At 41.9% G+C, this 22,886-nt stretch overlaps 1 protein-coding gene across 1 annotated transcript; it reads left to right on the top strand.

Annotated features, from left to right (window-relative positions):
• Positions 1-511: 511 nt before the first annotated feature.
• Positions 512-22,886, top strand: ggps1 (geranylgeranyl diphosphate synthase 1). The gene is made up of 4 exons (XM_072437141.1): positions 512-804; positions 4,280-4,373; positions 9,339-9,409; positions 22,011-22,886. Exons 2-4 carry the CDS (start codon positions 4,286-4,288, stop codon positions 22,812-22,814), a joined length of 963 nt encoding a protein of 320 aa, XP_072293242.1. The 5' UTR covers positions 512-804; positions 4,280-4,285; the 3' UTR covers positions 22,815-22,886.

The raw sequence follows: 22,886 nt of genomic DNA, 5'->3' as shown, positions 1-22,886 counted from the left end.
AGTGAGAGAACAAAAAATCCTCGTAACAAATTACAAACGACTTCTATTGCAGCCTGTTTATTACAATATTATTATTAGCAATAGCAATATTATTCATTATTAATACACTAGTATTTTATAATTCCATTTTTTATGTATTATAATTGTATTTTGTGTGTGCAGTAAAATGTTGTATGTTGTATGTGTGTGTTTTTGTGCATAACTGATTTGAATTGAGATCAGACACAAAAACAAAAAAGAAGAAGACGCCCAAATTTGCTATAAAGAAGCAGACTTGGCAACTCTGCACAGTTTATGAACGCTAGTAGCCCGGAAGCTAAAAAACTACAATACCCAGAGATGATTGTACATGTGTTTGCTCGATTTATTCAGTAGCGCAGCCCGGTGTAAACAGTTCTTATGCATGTACAACAAAGGCGGTAAGTTCGGGAGAAAATATGACATACATTTAAGCAGCTTCAAATGAGTGACAGCGCCCCAAGTTAACGCTCCGTTGTGCGCATGTGTACTGAATGAACGCCGCATATAAATGTAGCATTAAAGCTAACTTGCCCCAGCAGTGTGCAGCAGCGATAGCGGATGTAGCGTTGCCAGTTTTATGCTTTTCTGGGCATTTTTTGTACAGTATAAAAACAACAACAATCAAGTGACAAAGCGTGCCTCCTTGGATTTATTTTAAAGGCGAAGCTTGTATTTTTAAAGCGTGTTAAATGCAATGTGGCGGCCATTTGTGATGTCTCATGCTAGTTAGCAAACGTGGCTAACACAAACATTGGCGTGGCTGACAGCAGCTGACTGGAGCAGGTGGGTGGAGTCAACCACGTTACAGTGCCAGGAATGAAGTAATGGATTATTTAAGTATTTAACATAACTGTATTAATCATGTTATGTGTTTATTCACGTAAACTTGCAGTGTTGTATTTTGAAATCCTGTGTAGGTTTGCGTGTTTTAAAATTCTGTTTTCACACACCCCTTACTTCCACCACTACTTTGTATTTACTTCTGTTAAAAAATAAAAATAAATAAAAAATCATAAATGACTCTAGGTCTAGTAGCCATTTCATAAACATATTTAAATTGTAAACGACAAGACGTAAGTAATTGTAATTCTGCTGCTTACTATAAAGCCTTGAAGCGGTGAGTCATATCAGCTCTGCAATTTTGAAAAGGAAGTCGTTGTTGTTGTTACTTTTAATGGTGACAACCAACTGAAAAGGTGTGTTTACCGCCACCTACTGTAGTTGTGACGTCTTCAAAGTACTGTATAAGTTTGACGCTAAACCGTGAAAAAGAGAATAAGCGCTGAAGAGGGAGTCAATGGACTTGTTTCTATTATTAAGCCATTTTAGATTAATTCATGTATGTCATTGTTTAATTCTAAATACTCGAGAAACAAAAAGTATCTGCTTTCTTTATAACACTACAAAATTATATAAATTATTATCTTGTGCTTCCTGATTTATTGTCAAATGACTAATATTTGACGGACCCTGAACTTTCTGTCATAATCAAGTGCCACTTTAGGGAGAGACACTACAGCTAAAACTTCTTTTCATTTGAGTTTTTTTCAGTTTTCACCTTCTTGAAGTAGGTTTTGTTGACATCCAATTTCAAGCTTGAATTAGAATGTTTATGCCAGTTTTCTGTAAGATCTAGTAAGATATCCAAAGTCTCTTCTGTGTTCTTTATGCATTTATTGTATCTTTATATGTCAACAAAACTAAGCATTTAAAAAATAAATCATATTTACATATATAATGCCTATTTTAAAGTATCACATTACACGCGCAGTGTCTCGCTTTTAAAAGACCTGGCATTGCCTGATATTTAAATGGACATGAAGACACTGCTCTTTTGGTGGTGCCTGTTTGGCCACTGGTGACTCATCAGAAATGTAATTATTGTCATGTGATCAGTGTGTGTCACCGCAAACAAAAAGTATCTGCTTTCTTTATAACACTACAAAATTATATAAATTATTATCTTGTGCTTCCTGATTTATTGTCAAATGACTAATATTTGACGGACCCTGAACTTTCTGTCATAATCAAGTGCCACTTTAGGGAGAGACACTACAGCTAAAACTTCTTTTCATTTGAGTTTTTTTCAGTTTTCACCTTCTTGAAGTAGGTTTTGTTGACATCCAATTTCAAGCTTGAATTAGAATGTTTATGCCAGTTTTCTGTAAGATCTAGTAAGATATCCAAAGTCTCTTCTGTGTTCTTTATGCATTTATTGTATCTTTATATGTCAACAAAACTAAGCATTTAAAAAATAAATCATATTTACATATATAATGCCTATTTTAAAGTATCACATTACACGCGCAGTGTCTCGCTTTTAAAAGACCTGGCATTGCCTGATATTTAAATGGACATGAAGACACTGCTCTTTTGGTGGTGCCTGTTTGGCCACTGGTGACTCATCAGAAATGTAATTATTGTCATGTGATCAGTGTGTGTCACCGCGCACTTAGGGATTTCACAGTTGTGTGCACACAGCAGACTGCACCGCAAAACTATTTCATGTGACCTTCTGGTTTCCTCTACACTGAGAGCTATATTTATAAGTGCAGACTCTGGGCTACGAGCTGATTCTTTTGCAAGCTAACAATTGCTCTCAGTTTGAGTGTTACTATAGTCCTCTGCATTGGTGTAGCTCAGTTTGAGTGCTACTATAGTCCTCTGCATTGGTGTAGCTCAGTTTGAGTGTTACTATAGTCCTCTGCATTGGTGTAGCTCAGTTTGAGTGTTACTATAGTCCTCTGCATTGGTGTAGCTCAGTTTGAGTGTTACTATAGTCCTCTGCATTGGTGTAGCTCAGTTTGAGTGTTACTATAGTCCTCTGCATTGGTGTAGCTCAGTTTGAGTGTTACTATAGTCCTCTGCATTGGTGTAGCTCAGTTTGAGTGTTACTATAGTCCTCTGCATTGGTGTAGCTCAGTTTGAGTGTTACTATAGACCTCTGCATTGGTGTAGCTCAGTTTGAGTGTTACTATAGTCCTCTGCATTGGTGTAGCTCAGTTTGAGTGTTACTATAGTCCTCTGCATTGGTGTAGCTCAGTTTGAGTGTTACTATAGTCCTCTGCATTGGTGTAGCTCAGTTTGAGTGTTACTATAGACCTCTGCATTGGTGTAGCTCATTTTGAGTGTTACTATAGTCCTCTGCATTGGTGTAGCTCAGTTTGAGTGTTACTATAGTCCTCTGTCATGGTGTAGCTCATTTTGAGTGTTACTATAGTCCTCTGTAATGGTGTAGCTCAGTTTGAGTGTTACTATAGTCCTCTGCATTGGTGTAGCTCAGTTTGAGTGTTACTATAGTCCTCTGCATTGGTGTAGCTCAGTTTGAGTGTTACTATAGTCCTCTGCATTGGTGTAGCTCATTTTGAGTGTTACTATAGTCCTCTGTCATGGTGTAGCTCAGTTTGAGTGTTACTATAGTCCTCTGCATTGGTGTAGCTCAGTTTGAGTGTTACTATAGTCCTCTGCATTGGTGTAGCTCAGTTTGAGTGTTACTATAGTCCTCTGTAATGGTGTAGCTCATTTTGAGTGTTACTATAGTCCTCTGCATTGGTGTAGCTCAGTTTGAGTGTTACTATAGTTCTCTGCATTGGTGTAGCTCAGTTTGAGTGTTACTATAGTCCTCTGCATTGGTGTAGCTCATTTTGAGTGTTACTATAGTCCTCTGCATTGGTGTAGCTCATTTTGAGTGTTACTATAGTCCTCTGCATTGGTGTAGCTCAGTTTGAGTGTTACTATAGTCCTCTGTCATGGTGTAGCTCAGTTTGAGTGTTACTATAATCCTCTGTCATGGTGTAGCTCAGTTTGAGTGTTACTATAGTCCTGTAATGGTGTAGCTCAGTTTGAGTGTTACTATAGTCCTCTGCATTGGTATAGCTCAGTTTGAGTGCTACTATAGTCCTCTGCGTTGGTGTAGCTCAGTTTGAGTGTTACTATAGTCCTCTGCATTGGTGTAGCTCAGTTTGAGTGTTACTATAGTCCTCTGCATTGGTGTAGCTCAGTTTGAGTGCTACTATAGTCCTCTGCATTGGTGTAGCTCAGTTTGAGTGTTACTATAGTCCTCTGCATTGGTGTAGCTCAGTTGGAGTGCCATTTTGACTTTGAACTGGACAAAATGGTTTTAAGCTGCCATGATTAGTTTTACTCTTAATCTTCTAATATATTCTTGTTGTTGAATGTAGCTTACTGGCTGTGATGACTAGTATTAGCATATAACCTTCATTAATAACTTTTGTCCAACCTGTGTGTCTTGCAAAAGGTGTAAATGAACTGCACGAGGATGGACAGGAACTCGGAGGAAGCGTCGGAGCGGATTCTCCTCGAGCCGTACAAATACCTGCTGCAGCTGCCTGGTACGTGACCATTTCTACTGCTGCGGGGGTTCATCTGACATTCACAGCATTCTTAAAGCCGGGGTTCCTGATTTTTCACACGTAAAATCTGTCTAACCGGCTCACAAACCCTCGAGCACGTCGTTATTATGCATGTGTGTTCATTTAAATACGTACGCACAGCTTTAGAACAGATGTTTTGCAGACAGCGATGTGTCTGCTTGAGCACGGCCAATCAGAGCGCTGCTTTCGGCCCTCACTTCCGGGTTGACGAGAAATTGTTAAACTAAATGATAATACTTTACTTTTCTTTTCTAAGCTGCAGACTAATTTCGTCACAAAGTTCTGCCTTGACAATAATCTCATAATTAACAAAAAAAAACTTTTCTAAAAATTACTTTTCTGTATTTGTCATGCATGCTCAATAAAGAAAATAAAGATTAAACGTTGTAGAGTTGGCAGACATTTTCCCCATAGACTTGAACATCAAATGAGTTTAAAGGTACAACAGAAGCTAATTGTCTTTGTGTTTTAACCTGTTGCCACTCACCTGTCTGCCGGCGAGCATTTTCTATATCTCAAATATTCTCTTACATCATCACTTTTTTTTCCGTGGTCAATACCAGCAAGCCATACATCATTTTAAAGCTTATTTTCTCAACAAAACGAATATGTCATTGATTTACATTGAATAATATGCCCCAATTGCCAATAGTTTGTGAGAAAGTCTCAACTTTTACAAACGCATGTCCTACCTGTTTGCTGTTTATGACGGACGAAACGGCTTTAATTCTGTACATCCTTGTACTCAGTCTGTCCGTAAGGAAACATTGAAAAACAATATCCACTTGTATTTTTCCTGAAGTTATCCGATTTCGAGATATTGTCAAGTAAACAAACTTTTCTTCGTTTCTCTTGTCCGGCGCATTTCTCCGTCCATAACAAATTACCTGTTTGACCTATAAAATAATGTTGGGTATCCTTCTTTTCTTCAGACTGTTAGCTACAGAATGAGACCATCCACCAATTTTTCTGTCCACGGGTTTGTTTGCTACAGTCTCCGCAAAACAAAATGCACCGCTTGCGATGCACATGAATTCCACTGTAAACAGTCTAACTCTAAATAGGACTTAGCAGACTTTGAATGACATATTATTCTAGCCAATAAGAATAGCTTTAGAAAGAGGGGTGGGACAAAGGCCTTATTGACACAGAATCTTCTGTATTCTCGTGCGTAAGGCTCCGGGAAGGCTGTAAAGAGCCAGATTTCTCGGCAGGATTTTGCGCATAACGTTTTCTGATTTTATTAGCCTTTTGGACGTGCATTTTGTTAGATATATGTATTTTCAATCAATACATATGTATGTATCAATACAAAAATAAATAAAAATATTATTTATTTTTTTTAACCTCTATATAGGAAATTCATGGGTAAACTCATATTTACACATTTTCACATATTGTTTTTAGCAGTTATAATTGGTATTAGTGGCCTACAAAACATCAAAATGTATGTTTTATGATCATAGAGGAGCTAAAATTGTAATAAAACAGTTTGGCACAGTTGGCACATATTTGGATCACTTGTTCCGAATATACTTTTTGATACAAAAAGGTCAACAGCACCAAAATGCCTGTTCCTAGAGATCTGAAACTTTACACAGTTGTTGTCAACAAGATAAACATCATGTACAGTGAACAGCATATGCACACAATGAAGTATGTCATGCTCAGGACCATTACAAATTGACAATATTCAGGCGAGACTAAAAATGGATGTTTTGTTTATGTTTGGGCTTCTGTAGTGTAAGTTCTGAAGCCCTGACAGTGTGTCATGTGCACATCTGCAGAAACTAGAAGGCCTAAGCTTTCTAATGATGCATCACACCTGCATGTGGAACATAAGATCCTCTTTTAGTAAGCAATGCCATTTGGGTATGTCCAACCATTGTGCACAGGGCGAAATAGGTGGATGGTAACAGGTTAAGGACGCTATTTTATTTTCTTATTTCTAAAATGGAAAGCTAGAATGAGGGTTGCAACTCCGGAACCAGAAGTTGTAAAAGTAATTATTATTATTTCCAAGTTCAGCTGTAAAGTTGTCACAGACATGGTTCACTTTCTTTTCAACAAACTGCACTTTTGCAGCCTAATTATGTAGCTGGAGTTGTTTTTTTTTTTGTGGTTTGTACTAAATTAGACCCCCGAATCTTTAATTACAGCGTGTTTGTGCTAATAATGCACTGTGTTCTGCGTTTGTCAAAAACATAAGGTCTTGCTGAATTCCCAGTGTCTCACTGTCAGTTTAATTACACGGTTTACAATGAAACAAAAGGACAAGGATCAATAGATAATCACTGAACGCACTGATTGAGTTGTCGCGGTGCACGCTAGCCCAAATCATTACAGAAATATTAACATGTTTACTTTTGATTGGTCAGTTTGATTCCGTGGTGAAATTAAAGCTCCATCTTATGTGGGTAAATAGGACAAGCCCTGGTGGTCTCGCTTTATTTTTTACTACTGCTGATTAGCCTCCATCAAACATTTAAACTCTTAAAAGTCCATGTGCCAATTAAACTGTTGACAAACCTCAACAAATGTGTGAGCCACCGCGCAAACGCAGACTTTTCTGGGATGAGTTTAAACGCACTTTTGACAACTTTCGGTTTGTTTCGGGTTTGTTTGTCACAGTTAATGCCAGCACCACATCAGCGTTACGTCCAGGTTCACGGACAGTAAACATTCTTTCTACCGTATTTTCCGGACTATAAGCCCCACCTTTTTTCATAGTTTTGGCCTGGGTGCGACTTATACTTATATCTATACTTATACTCCAGAGCAGGCCGCGAAATAGACGGAGGCCCGGGGCCCGTAAGCAGTCAAATCTCCGGCGGGCCCGCGGTTTGATTTAGGAGGGGGGCCCGCCTGTATCTAAATTCCTCGAAAAATATCAAGATTTAACTAGTAATTTGGCCATATTCGGGGCATTTTCATCGCTTAAGTTTCGTTTTGACAGACATGCCCACTTCGCACGTCTCATCGCTTCTCATTGGCCGAGCGGTGCCCGTGAACTAATTTTGATGAAAGCGGGCATCTGATTGGCCGCTGCGTTCGGTCTTGTTCGGATGTACTCGGAAATGCCCGGTCTAATTTTAGCATCGGGGCAATGTATATATGTTTAGTAGTTTATTTTGTAGGATGTGATTTTATATATTCCACAAGATCTCCTTCTGTCAAATGCTGTAAACAGTATTTATTTTGTATCTAAGAAACATTATTATATTGAATTAAACAGTATTGAAAGATCATGATCTCTGGTTTATACGATTCAGTATTTGTGCTTTTCCTTCATACCAAATAAAAGTACTTTAAATTGTTTTACGTGCTAATAACGAGGTTTAAAACAACACATTTATCTTGTTCTTATGACACCACGATGCCGCGCGCGCTTGTGGGCCCTTGAAATTGCTGGGGGGCCCCCTAACTTTTTTATGTAGGGGGCCCCCCTGGCCCCTAACTTTGAAAATCTATTTCTCAGCCTGCAGAGTGACTTACATGTGATATTATTTATTTTCACACTTGCAACCGCATTTCATTCTCCAGTGCAACTTATATGTTTTTTTCTTCTCTATTGTGCATTTTTTGGCTGGTGCGACTTATACTCCAGTGCGACTTATAGTCCGGAAAAAACGGTAATTGGTTGTAGAGTGTGCACAGCGGTCCACGGAGAGGAAGAGGCTGGACAAAGTCATCAAGAAGTCCAGCTCCGTCCTGGGCTGCGCTCTGGACTCGGTGCAGGAGGTGGGGGACAGAAGGGTCCTGGCTAGATTCACATCTATGCTGGACCATGAGTGTCGCCCCCTGCAGGACACTCTGTCCGCTCTGGGGAGCAGCTTCAGTGAGAGACTGATCCACCCTCGCTGTGTGAAGGAGAGGTTTCGCAGGTCTTTCCTTCCTGCTGCTGTCAGGCTTTATAACAAACACTGCTAGCCCTGAACATGTGCAATACTGAATTAACCATGTGCAATACCTGTAAATAAGAGTGTTCTATTTTGTTCTTATTCAGTTTACTTTCCTGCTAATAGTATTACCTAGTCTTGTCCTAGCTATTTTTACTTTATTTTATCATTATCATTATCATCTTATTTCTATCTTTTTATTTTTATTTATCTATTTTATTTTATTTCCCCCCCTCCATTCCCTATTAAGATAGGTGAGGAGTTTTTGTTAATAAGAGTTTTTTAGTTTTTGTTCATAAGAGTTCTATTAAGAGTGTTTTTGAAACTTCCTATAATCTGTCCTTTCCTCCTGTTTCTACTGCGTTGTAACAACGAAATTTCCCCTTGTGTGACATTAAAGGATTATCTTATCTTAACTTTGTTCATAAGAGCTGCTTTTACATTGTACCATTGGGAGAAACGTTTTTGGGCAAAATGAATGCGAGCACTCGAAGAAACACGATAAACCTTTATGACCTTTTCGGTTACGCCGTCCTCTTACGCGCCATTAGCATAAAATATGGCAACTTTTAAGCGTGTTCACCCTCTGCAAAAGTTTAACTGCTTGTGGAGGTCCGGCTAATATTTTCCAATCATTTTAGAGCCGTTTGCCTTCAGCCTCGTTGGACTCTCAAAGTAGTTCAGTAGCTCCAGCGCGCTCCATCTCTGCAGCCGTGGAGATGATTACAGTCTCACTTACTTATTATTATTATTATTATTATTATTATTATTATTATCTTGACTAAAATTGCGACAATAAGACACACACAGTAAGAGAGAAAATTACATATTTGTTGGTGGTTTGGCTATGAACATTTAGCTTGCACCACCCACTGTCTGTGTTAATGTGCTTTTGAAATCATACTAATCATTGCCAATAGAGGCCATAATATCCCCTTTATTAGAACTGATGGAGTCATTAAGGGTTGTTTGTTAGCTGTCAACATTCATTTACTTATTAAAATAAAGTTTGTTTGCTTTTCAGGCAAACAGGTGCGGACTAAGCTCTCCCAAGCCTTCAACCACTGGCTACAGGTTCCAGAGGACAAACTGCAGGTGAATAAACACTTTTAGAATGCTAAGTCTGTTTTTGGATGTCTGCTGTGTTGTCGCTTCGGGAGGAGCAATTTATTCAGTAATGCAACCAGAATCTTTTGTCGGAGCAGGTTATTTTCTGTGAATGTTAATGAGCGTATTGGTGGTGCAGTTTGGAGATTTTTAATGGAGGAGTGAAGTGACAGGAAAACTCTTTGAAATCCACCTGTCCTGTAGCTGAGAATGTTCCTGTAGCTAAAAAAATGTTCTTTCTGTAGCTGAAAATGTGTTCTTTCTGTAGCTTTCTGTTTCCATGAGTTTAGTCTGGAACTGATCCTGAATATGTGTGGGTCAAACTGAGTCTGTCCTCAGGCAAAACACATGAACGTGCACACACAGTGTGTTCTTCTGTCAATCTGTCCCAGATATTTTATGTCAATTAATTGTATGAAGTATGAGTTTGGTATAAAACACATTTGAAGAAAGAGAGGTGCAGTATATTTCTTTTCTGGAAGCTGCCACCTGTTTGTTTCTGTGAGGATGTTATTGTTTTGCCCTGAATGTTCCACTCTATGGCATTAAACTGTTTATTCAAATTCTAACAGAACCAGAACAACTTGCTTTTTTACTGTGAGGTTCACCTCTCCACAGATCTGACGTGTAGCTTGGCCTGATGGCATCTCCTGCTTGTCTCCATGGAGATGAGTTTAATGCCATACTGTTGAATATTCCAGGCTCAAGACACGATATGGAGACTCTCCATAAGAAAAGTTACACATTGCCCTTTAAATGAAGAAGTGCCTCTAACCCTGGGGTCAGGATGATCTCAAACAGAAGCTGCAATTTAAATAGCTGCAACTGGCAAAATAATCCTGTAGCGCTGACCTCACAACAAACATGTTCGCTTTGTGCTATGGTTTATTTTACAATTCAAAGTGACGGATGTATCAACATGTTCACAGACAAAAGGGCAGGAAAACCTTTCTAATCTTTAGAGCAAAATGATATTGTGATATTTCTGCAATATTTCTTTTCAAAGTCCTTCAACTCTAATGGACTTTTTACTCTCATCTCTGAATCACAATCAAACTTTCACTTGCACACAATTCTTTTCTTAGCCACAAGCAGCGTTGAAGTCTGCTGTGAACACTTTTTGTTTTGGATCACTGTCTGGATGGGAATTGTATCAAGGTGGTCTGAATTCTCTGCGTCGCTCCGGTTACACGTACATGCTATTGTGTGTGCGAGTATGAGGAGCCTAATGAGCCGCTTTGATGAACTGACTTTGAGCTCTGGGGCGCAAACTCACACTCTCAGCTCTAATATGAAGAACTGCAGGGTCGTCACTCTGCTCTTTCAATGTTGCACCCGTCTGCCCTGTCTGGACTTTACTCCTGACCCCTACACAACTGTGTGCTGTCTTCAGTTCACTGGGCTTTTCACTTTATGCCTGTTGTTTTTAATTAGTTTTTTATGTTTTTATTTAGATTTTTTGAATGTGAACAAACGATCAGAGATGGAAAAGTAAAATCAAAAGGAAATGAGAAATGGTGCTGGGATTCGAACACGATTCGATACGATACACGGATGACGTTACGATAATATCATGATTTTGCAGTAATAGATATGATATGCTACGATAAATCACAACTCTTTAAAATCCCCAATAATTTTAACAAAAAATGTCTTTGTTAAAATGACGACCTTCACAAACTCAAAATGAAATGCAACCATTTTAATCATCAAAACGGTCAAAGTGTCAAATGGTTTGCATAAACGGGTTTCTATCAAAATTGTGTCACAAAGTAATTCGGGACATTCTACCAAAAATTATATATCCGTACAGCAGCCCACGATATCAATACTGCATCACGATATATTGATGTTTCGATATTTCGGCACACCCCTAGAAATAACATGCCCTCCAGTGTAAGGGTCCCATCTGTCCCAGTGTTCGTCACATCTGTCCATGTTCAAGTTCAGAGTCAGGTTTTCAGTCCTTCAGTCGGCTCAGTTCCCCAAATCCATTTCTACGTTTCTGCCTTTTTCGCTGCAGCCAAAAGAACACTCCACACGTATCCATTAATCATCTCCATTGCAGGAGTGTCAGTTTGATGCGTTTTAGGCGTCTGGTGGCTAATGTTTCAAGAGCCGCTACGTCACTGCCTTTTGTGTATCAGTATCACAAGAGATATTGATACACATTTATATAGATGGTAGTTGATGTGTGAAAATGGGGGGTAGGTTACGTCTCCCTACTCCCTTTCAAAAATGTGTAATTTTATTTATTTTGTATTTGTTTTTTACTGACTGTGTGACTAATTGTATTAAGTGCATTTATCTACATATTCGAAACAAATGGATACATAAAATTACATAGCTAGCACCAGGAAGATCTCTGGGCTCAGGGGTTTAAGCTTCAGCTACATAAGTAATAATTGTAATTGTTTTATTACAATTTAAACATTCAAAAGTAACTGTACTGGGCAAAAAAAGTCTGTATGAGACAAAATTATTGAAAGTATTTGTACCAGAGGTTTGTATATTTTGCCACAAAAGTACAGCACATCCCAAAACATGAAAACATAGGGCCTCCAGATACATGTGGAGATATTGATATTATAAAAGGGCCCAGCTGCAGCCTCCTCCTCCAGGACACAGTTATTTTAGGTGCCATAGACCTGCCTGATTCACTTTTTTCACTCCGTATTGATTCCCGTCCAGTGCCTCCTCATCCCCCTCTCCTCTCCTCTCCTTCCCTCCTTCCTCTCCTCGCCTCTATAATCATGTGTCTCTGGAGCATTCACAGAGCCAGGGTCACTGTCATTAACTGCTGCTGCCGCCCTCCTCTGTCTTTTCAATCTTCACTAAGGGAAGTTTATTAACAAAATGCCCATTGCTTCGTTTCCTCCTTTTATGGAGCCTTGTGAGTAACATGTGCCAATATTATTCATGACGCCAGGTTTAATTCATCGCTTTGAGACGAAAAGGAGGCGTTTTAATACAGCCGGGGTGTTTTTTGTGCTCGGGAAATGAAAGATATTATATTATATTTTTGGCCGCACAGTCGATCATTTCCCAACGCATTTTCAAACATGTCTTTCAGTCTCCTCGCTCGTTTAATCCGGGTGTTAAGATTATTCAGACGCACCATTTGCCGAGCTGTCGTCACGCGGTAACGCACTCTCGGACCATGTCTTTATTCGATTGCCACAGACGTATTGCGGCGCACGCACAAGCTGACGGGGCCCGGCCTCCTCTCGCGGTCCGGACAGATTGATGTTGGTGGAAGAGTCGCCGTTTGCATTGAGCGAGCGAGACGAGACGCCAAGCCCCGAGGAAACCCAGACTTCAGTCCATTGACCTTTTTACACTGATGCTAGTTGTTTGTGTTGACGTTCGAGCTTCACTAGTTACAAAGTGGCTTATTATTATTTTGTGTATTCAAATGTATTCTTACGCTGGCGCTGTCTGTAAATGTCCAAAAACAACCTTTTGATGTGTTGGAAATAGAGTTCACACCAGTACCAAAAAGAGTGCAATACATATTAACTCTTTTATTAATAGTAATAAATAAACAAATAATTAAGGATTTTGTCATTTAGTTGATTAATACTTAAAATCTTACTATAGTTGATACTATAGTTACCCCATTTCTTCCTCCAAACCACTCCAAACATACTGACTGTAGACCACTCGATTTAAAATGAATAACCCAACCATATCATTGACTATTAGATTTGACTCAATCTTGATTAAAACTTGATTAATAGCCCACCACTGCTCGTACACCACATTCATATGAGATTCAGAAAGATTAGAAATGAGAGCCGTTGCCAGTTGGCAATTTAAGACAAAAATAAACAAAACCTTTTTTTTTTATTATTATTATTTTTCTTTACTGGTGAAGTCCTCAGACTGTTTCCTTGCAGGAAGTTGAAGCTCATGAAGAGTCAAGGAGGATGAAGTGTCTTAAGAACACAAAAACTAATAGATCCTCCGACCCTGACAAACACTTTAACCACTGCTTTAGAAGGTGATCACTCAAGATTAAATTCAGCCTGAGAAATGTCAATTGAAGTACACATTCACTTTTGGCCTGCACTTTAATACATTTGGCTTAAATGTAGTCAAAGCCTGATAGTTTTGCAGTTGCAAACAGCTCTGCTTTTGCTCTGAAGTGTTTCTGCAGTCTCCCCTGTAGTCTTTTCATCTTCAAGTGTGCGGTCATAAACCCGCTCTCCTGTGGAAGCTTGTTTCAACACTTCATAAAAACAGGTTCATGCTGCAGGACTGTAATAAAGGCCACAGTGTCTTCAGAGGAATTATCCGTGATTTTAAAATCAATGCCGTCATGTCCGCCCTATTGGCTCCTTCTGTTAATGACAGAGTGTAATGCATTCTGTGGGCCATCATGGGCAAAGCAAGAACATCTCCATGGAGATGAGCAGGTGGTGGACCCTCCTTCCGTGCAATTTAATCCCTGAAGAAGGCTAAAGGCAGGCGGGCGTAGCGGGTCGGGCGTAGCGGGTCGGGCGTAGCGGGGCGGGCGGGCGTAGCGGGGCGGGCGTAGCGGGGCGGGCGGGCGTAGCGGGGTGGGCGGGCGGGCGTAGCGGGGCGGGCGGATGGCGCGGGCGTAGCGGCGCGGGCGGGCGTAGCGGCGCGGGCGTAGCCGGGCGGGCGGGCGGGCGGGCGGGCGGGCGTAGCGGCGTGGGTCTCATGTGTGTCATAGAAACATGGGGGCTGAGAGGAGCACACTCTATGCAAAGTGACACTTTGATTATCTCCATGTTACATCCTGCCACTGGTTGTGACTGAAGCGCTGACATTTTAAATGGAGAGGGACGTGAGGCTCCTCGGGGCTAAAATCAAAATCATCTGTTTTCTCTCTGCGTTTCTTCTTGTCATTCATTTAGCACACGTTATTGTACCCACTTCAACTTGGCATCAAAGAGGCTCCTGAAAGCAAAATGTACAATTTTATTCTGTGGCTGTGTTAACTGTCCAACCCCTGCCAGTCTCAGCACCACAGAACACAGTCACTTTTCACACCTTTTGAAGCTTTACTCTTTGCTTGTCACATGTGGTTTTGGCTAAAATATCCAGTGTCAAACTAAAAACTATTTTGTAAAGCGGTTGTGGGAAGAGGTGTGACAGAAATAATGAAAACGTAAATTCATCTTCTCTTCCTTGTTATGCCACAGTTTAGAAGTTCATCCTTAACTCTGCATGTGCCATCCCCAATAATAAACCCCTTCATCCTCTTTCATCTGCTTCTGTCCACTGCTCTTCTCTTCCTTCTCTTTTTCCCTCTTTCTTCTCTGTCTCCTCTTTTTCTCCATCCTTCTCTCTCTCCTCTTTTTCTGGTCTTCTCGTCTTCCTCCTCTCCTCATCTCTTCTCCCCTCATCTTCCTCCTCTCTTCTTCCCCTCTTCCCTTTCTTCTCTCTCCTTTTCCTTCCCTGCCTCTGCTCTTCCTCTTTCCCCCCTCTTCCCTCTCCTTTTCCTTCTCTGCCTCTTCTTCTCTTCAGCTCTTTTGTCTCATCTCTCCTCTCCTCTCATCTTCCTTCTCTTTCTGCTCTTTTTCCCCTATTCCTTCTTTTTATCCTCTCTTCTCTCCTCTTCTCTTTATCCTCTCTTCTCATCTTTCTCCACTCTCTTCCCTCTCTGTATAAACTCGAGCTGAACCCTCCTCGCAGACAGAGAGCTCTCACCTCGAGCATGCTGCTGCCAGGGAGTCGCCGCCATGGAAACCACCCTGGCTTCACATGGGGCCAGCGTCAGAGCCTCACTCACTGTCGTTCATTCACTGGTGCATTTTTCATGATGTCCCCGCTGCTGCACACTCCCCGACATGACTTTAGGAACCTCCTGTGCTCCACCTGCTCCACGACTTTTAGCACGATTTCTGAGCCATGACTTTTTGTCGTCTGCACCTTCGCCTGCACTGCCTGGACGACTCCACGACTCTACAGAATGGCTGTTTTGACGCAATGTTGACTAAGTATTAGAACCATTGCAGTGTAACGACATTACTAACATTTAAGACTTACCTTCGCTTGAGCTGAGCTAATACTGTTTGTTTTGATATTTGCTGTGAGTTCAAAGTAGTTTTGGGCAATTCATGCATTTTTAATGGAGATTCGGTCCTGTCTAATGAGATTGTCAAAATGCTTTTTAATCCATAGCTACAGCAAATCTTCTGTCAGTAAAAGCATTTAGTTTGGAGCAAAGTTCAGTTTTTGGAGGAAACAATTAATTATGAATGTTTTTAGCTGAATGTTTGAATGTTTGAATCACTCTCTGAGTTTGTGCACTATAGAGTCCATAAAGCGTGAGGGACTATTTAATGAGTGAGAGGTTTGGGGCAAAGGGGAGTCGGCCTTTATGTCCCTGTAGGGAAATGTGTTCCTTTTTAATTCCTCTGGAGTGCAGCAGTTCAATGACCTCGTGCTCCTGTGGAGGATTAACCTAATGTGTATGTTTGGGGTTACAAATGCAGTAGTAGTATGAGCTCAGGTACGTTTTCAGCAAATTTTTTATCATATTTCCTCGTGGCGTGGATAAATCATTTGTCCTACCACGTATCAATCATAAAACGCACCTACCGCTCACCTGCAGCCGCGTCAGGCTTGTCCCCACGTTTCCGCGTGCCTAAGCGCATTGATATATCATAATATAGTTCCCTCAGTGTACGGGGCAAAATGAAGACTGAGAAAGACAGTTCGAGCTGACGCAGAAGTGGACAGAAATCTACGGGAGACGAGCGATGAGATGCGCTCCGTTGCGCTAATAAACAAACGCACGTGTGTGTTGTATCAGTCCGCACGGGGGAGTGCGCATGCGCACTTCCGCCTGCCTTCTCAAATCGCTGAAAAATCGTCCATACCGCCTTTAACTTCTACTGTTGCGCTGTACATTCATTGTGCTAAATATTCAAAGAGTTCTTTTGATGTGACCTGTGCAGTCATTGTGCCCATGGGCAAGACACTTCACCCACATGTCCCCATGAGTGTGTAATCTGTGCGGCTATCCAAGTGCAGCTCTGGCTACAAGAGCAGAGCACTGAAGTGAAGGATGTTGTTATTGTAAAGTGACTTTGAGGAAAAGCCATATATTAGTCAAATGCTGCATAATTTGTTATAATAAGGTAAGGTAAGGTAACTTTATTTGTACCCGAGGGTAGATTTGGTTGCAGGTAAAAAAGAGTGAGCTGCTCACACACACACAGACAACATTAATGACATTGACAGAAGACGGACAGTGACATAACGGAGACAACTAGTGCTCCAGACATAGACATGGATGAAAAGTATACAAACAGTTATTAGTGTCAGAATACAGCGGATAAACTACAGAGTAAAAGCCATCATAGATTTTTTTTTTTTTAAAGAAAAAAAAAAGTCAAATAAATAAATAGGTTAAGAAGGCTGTGCAGTCTGGCTATTTAGTATTTTAATAGCTGAGGGAACAAAATTGCCCCTGTATCTCTTCGTTTTGCACAGAGGCATTATGTACCTTTTATGTATTCACCATTTAGTGGATGGGATCCGTCTTCTAAGATGGACCCAACGAGCCTCTGTAGCTGTCTAGTGAGGAGGCATTCTGGGTTGGCTGTGGCTCTCCAATCAGCCTACTAGCCCACCTCACAATTTGGTTGAGGGAGTTCTTATTTTTTAGGGGTAGGTTGCTGAACTAAGACACCAGGCTGAAGGAGATGACCGATTCAATAAAGCAGCGGTAGAACATGGTGACCATTGTTCTGTCTATGTGGAAGGAGGACAGTTTCCTCAGGCAATGCAAACGCTGGTTCCCTTTTTTATACACAGCTTCACAGTTTGCCTCAAACTTTAGTAATATAATTATCTCTTTTTCATGTGTAAGTGTATCACAGCTTCTGTAAGTGCCCCTTGTGTTCCTTCACCTGTACAATCCATACCACACACTGCTTTATGTCAAGATTAGCTTTGAGAAAAACGTGTGCCTTTGACTGGTCTGACCAGTATGTTCAATTTGATGCTGAACTTAATCATCCCCACAGTGAATTTTGGATGAATAATCATTTTAGAGCTGTCCACATTTTGAGGCATCCTTCAACACGTGTTGACACGGCAACAGTGCAGCAACTGTGGCCCAGGGACCCATCTACAGATCATGATGAGGCTTGGTCAGGACCACATTAGATGAAGGACTTTACCTGTTGTGCATGTTTTGGGCTGATGGGGGGGGAAAGTGCTCAGAGTAAACGCCCCCAAACACTGAGAGGAACCAACACTGCACAAATCCTTCTTGATGTGAGGCAATATTTATGTACTTATTTTATTGTATTTACTTTTCTTCATTTATACTATTTCTATTGCATTTATTTTTGCCCAATAGTTCATGTACGTTATCGTCCACCTTTGTGTCTGTGTGGGAGCACTAATGAGCTGTGTTTTATTACTGTGGTAATGGCAGTGGTCTTCAACTCATTTAAAGTTTTAGTAAATCAAATGTAATACTTTTGATTAAGTCTTAAGGTTTTCATTAAGCAACTCTACAATGGCGCCTTTAATGGGTCACATTGTAGCTTCAGGATGCTTTTAATATTTTTTTTCCCCCCACAAAGCAAAGTGTGATAGAATGCAGAAATTTGTTGATCTCTTTTAAATGTCCTGTTCATCAAATTGAGGGGCTTTAGGTGAAGAGGTCGGTGCATTCCTAATGGCTCACTAATTGTAGCTTTGGCAAACACGCTCTCGCTCCAATTTTCCCTCAGAAAATAGACTGTGGCGTCGAGGGGGGGCTCTCTGTACCATCGAGGGGACTCTCTGTGGCGTCGAGGGGGCTCTCTGGCGTCGAGGGGGCTCTCTGTGGCGTCGAGGGGGCTCTCTGTGGCGTCGAGGGAGCTCTCTGTACCGTCGAGGGGGCTCTCTGTGGCGTCGAGGGGGCTCTCTGTGGCGTCGAGGGGGCTCTCTGTGGCGTCGAGGGGGCTCTCTGTGGCGTCGAGGGGGCTCTCTGTGGCGTCGAGGGGGCTCTCTGTGGCGTCGAGGGGGCTCTCTGTGGCGTCGAGGGGGGGCTCTCTGTGGCATCGAGGGGGGGCTCTCTGTGGCATCGAGGGGGTCTCTGTCTGTGGCATCGAGGGGGTCTCTGTCTGTGGCGTCGAGGGGGTCTCTGTCTGTGGCGTCGAGGGGGCTCTCTGTGGCCTCGAGGGTGCTCTCTGTGGCCTCGAGGGGGCCTCTCTGTGACGTCGTGGGGGCCTCTGTGGCGTCAAGGGGGGCTCTCTGTGACGTAGAGCGGGGGCTCTCGGTGGCGTAGAGCGAGGGGGGGGCTCTCTGTGGCGTAGAGGGGGCTCTCTGTGTCCATAAGAGACCACAAAGTCCACTGCTATAATTCCTGAGTCAATATTAGCATGTGGTGACTTTGCACATTTCTTTGTCCTACAGCCCTGGATAGTTGACCTACTTTCATTGGACTTTTATTGCAGTTTTGACAAGTGCTTATATTGAGAGCACTTTTCATGATGTTTGACGCCTGTTGATCTGAAAACAAGCGATAAGCTTCCGTTCTGTTATAAACCAACACCAGAACCCATTTCTTTGCACATAATTACAGAAAATCATTAACATTTAGTTTATTGGCAGCACCACTGTACCAAAATGATCAAGCATAAAATGTTTTATTATTACAATTACACCAACTGTAACATTTGGCCAGGGTGTGTTGGGAAAAAGGCCAGAACTCTCCCAAATTATTTTTTGCATTATTTTACACTCAAAATCCAGAGAAACGTAATGTGTTCATCAAACAGGGAAACGATATCCTGCAAGTGGAAAGTATAGATTTAATATTTACTTTTTTTTTTTAATTATCCCACACAATTTTCAGACTTTATTATTCTACTTTTTTAGACAAGCCACTCTAATAATGTCAATGCTCTTTTTTTTTTTTCTTCTTTTTTTTTAAATAATTGTCAGCTTTTTGCAGCTGTATTACATAAACAGCACTTTTGATATTCATTTGAATGTGTCTTCCAGCTCTAACTCCTTCCAGCCCACCAGTCTTTATCTCCTTGGTGATGCGTTCAGGCTCTCTCAGTAAAAGGTTGTGCTCGGAGGGTGAACTGCTTTGGCGCCTCAGCCTTGGCCATCTGCCTGACCCACTGAGCCGCTCTTTGTGCTCCCGGGAATCGCACCAGCAGCTTTCACTACAAACGCCACACTTGTGTGTCAAACCAGCGACGCACTCCAAACCGGGTGTGCAGCCAACTCTAGACAGCAGACACACACTGACATCAGCCAGATCATTATGACCACGACACAGGTGAAATAAAGCACTGCTGCACATCTTTATTACAAAGACGCTCAGGGCCTTTCAGCTGCCGCATAAAGAGGCACATCTGCCAACTGCACATTAACTTCAGCTTTCTGACTCGCCTAAATCACCTAAATCAGACATGACTGTCACGTGAACTTTGAAAACACTTAAGACTAAATGTTTAAGTTCTTCACAAATCAGCGGTGCTTGTCTTTACAATAGCAGCAGTTACCGTCACAAAGTGGTGCTGGTGCGTCCATGCTCCTGCATAATGTGACGTATTGTAATGTAGATAGTGAACTAAGGATCTAAGCTTTTAAAAGAGGTATTTTTATATAACATGTCCATATTGGTCAAACGGGCCGTGGTAAAAGTAAGATGACTGTCGTGCTAAGGAGGCTACTGCAGTTGGTCCAAGCTCCCTTAAGCAGCAGAGATGAAGTAGACTGAATAAACTGACTTCTAGAAGATATTTAGTGTAAGGCAACATAAATCCCTAACCCAGTGATCCAAGGAGGGAACAATGTTGAGCCAGGCACAGAAAATGTTATTCAAATAGCTTCATGAAGGCGGTGCTGGTTCTGAAATGTTGGAGCACACAGTGGTGGTCTGTTACGATATAAGAGGCCTAAACAATCCCACATGAACATGATCACATGGCTTTTCTTTTAGTGGAACAGTGCAAAGTAAAGCCAAGCCTAAAGTTGTGTCATAAACTCTCTTGATGTGAGTTTGTCGGTCTTCTTCCGTTCTCGCTGGTGCAGTAAACGCGCTGTAGATTGATAGAGTGGTGTTTTGATAAAGCCGCTGGAGCATGTAGTTGGCAAAGGTTAATCACTGTTCTCCTGTTACGAGCGCTGTCTGGAGGAGGTGAAAGTGCACGAGGCCATACTCCGCCGCTTTGATTGCCCGACCATGTGTTGTGACTCACTGTCGTACTGTTGTCGGAGCACTAAAGAGGCCCTCAGGATTTTACAGCATGTTATGTAGTGAATTTGGAACTAAACCAGGTCCAAATGCAGATCCTACGCCACAACTAAACGGGAACCTTACAGGCCTATTCTAGGACTAAACTGGAGTGTGGGGCAAGTGAGGCTTGTTTTGAAATGCACTGAACAAAGAAAGGTCTGAAATGGGTCTAGGACGGAACCAATTACTAAACGGATCAAACAAGGATTAAACCAGGCGTAATGTGGACCTAAACCAGGACAAAATTGGTCTTTTCTTGAACAGTTTTAGAATGATTTTGAGCTTTTATAAGAACGTGTACGAGACCACATGGTAACAAAGTACTATTGTTTTGTGTTGAATAGTAATGTCTACTTTCATGTTTTTGTTGTGGTAATTGTGCTATGGAGTCAATTCCTTGGTATGAAAATTGAGTTTGAAATTATTGGTCAAATGACGGGACTAACCAGGACTAACCAGGACTAACCAGGACTAACCAGGACTAACCAGGACTAACCAGGACTAACCAGGACTAACATGGACTAACCAGGACTAACCAGGACTAACATGGCCCATGGTTGGTGTTTGAGTCCTTGTGTTTTCAGGCAGACTCTAGTGGAAGTGTCTGTAACTGAATCCCTCTGCATTAGGCCTGTGCTCCATCTGTGAGTGAGTGAACTCTGCTGCTGCTGGAGACTCCCTCAGAGGCAGAACAGTGAGGTGGCGCCCTCTACTGGACTGGATTTGTAATGCACGGTGTTACAGCAGCGTTGTAACTAATGACACCGTTAAAATTAGACAAGTGCAAGTGAGGCCACAGTCTTCAGAGATTACTCTTTTGTTCACAATGTTTTGTATGATATTCAGTTATTTAAATTTTGCATTGATTTTGATTTGTTTTTCCATCATTTGTTTTTAATTGTACTCATTTGGCATTGTTGTTATAGACCTTTTTGATTAACACTGTGAAACCACATAATAACTTTGTTTGGATACATGTAAAATCTTCAAATGACCATTTGTTTTAAAAGTAGTTCTCAACTGACGACTCGGACTCAAAACTTGGTCTCGGTGTAATTTTCAATTGGTTATTTAAAACTCTATTTTGATACTTGAACATGCTCAATCCTCCACACCGATGCCACAAATGATCATTTTAAAATGCTCTTTTTGAGATGATGCTGTCGTTTTCAACACAAAATAATGGCTCTGTCTTTGTTACCATGTGCTCTTTATACTAGTTTGGATAAATATCAAGATCAAAGTAGTTTCTATACTAGCTTTAGTATGATTTAAGTATCAGATTTTCTATACTTCCATAACCCATGTAGCAGGCCTGTGCCAAACATGCTAAATAATCTTGCATCTTTCTGTTTCCAGGTGATCATAGAAGTGACCGAGATGCTCCACAACGCCAGCCTGCTGATCGACGACATCGAGGACAGTTCAAAGCTGCGGCGAGGCTTCCCCGTGGCCCACAGCATCTACGGCATTCCCTCCGTCATCAACTCCGCCAACTACGTCTACTTCCTGGGTCTGGAGAAGGTCCTGACGTTGGAGCACCCCGAGGCCGTGAAGGTATTTAGCAGCCAACTCTTGGAGCTGCACCGAGGTCAGGGGCTGGACATCTTCTGGCGCGACACGTACACCTGTCCCACGGAAGAAGAGTATCGAAACATGGTGCTGCAGAAGACCGGGGGGCTGTTTGGCTTGGCCGTCGGGCTCATGCAGCTCTTCTCCGAGTGGAAACAGGACCTCAAACCGCTCTTGGACACGCTGGGCCTGTTTTTCCAGATACGGGACGACTACGCCAACTTGAACTCAAAGGAGTACAGCGAGAACAAAAGCTTCTGCGAGGATTTGACCGAGGGCAAGTTCTCCTTCCCGACCATCCACGCGATCTGGTCGTGTCCGGAAAGCACGCAGGTCCAGAACATCCTGCGGCAGCGGACGGAGAACATGGATATAAAGAAGTACTGCGTGGACTACTTGGAGAAGGTGGGCTCGTTTGAGTACACCAGGAAAACTCTGTGGGATCTGGAGGCCGAGGCGTACAGGCTGATCAAAGCGCTCGGAGGGAACCCGCAACTGGAGAGCCTGGTCAAGCAGCTCAGTCAGATGCACCGCGAGGCCAGTGCTCGGGACAGTGCAGCAGGGGGCAGCACTGAGCGGGAAAAGCTCTGACCGTACTCGCTTCCTGTTAGAGAAACCATTCATTCTTCACACTCCTTAAACGACACTGATGTAACACAATAA

This window comes from Eucyclogobius newberryi, unplaced genomic scaffold, assembly GCF_026437365.1.
Source record: "Eucyclogobius newberryi isolate DKJ021-1_F unplaced genomic scaffold, fEucNew1.0.hap1 SCAF_8, whole genome shotgun sequence".
NCBI classification, from domain to species: Eukaryota; Metazoa; Chordata; class Actinopteri; order Gobiiformes; family Gobiidae; genus Eucyclogobius; species Eucyclogobius newberryi.
The sequence above is the reverse complement of the archived record's forward strand: the minus strand, read 5'-3'. Positions and strand labels throughout refer to the sequence as shown.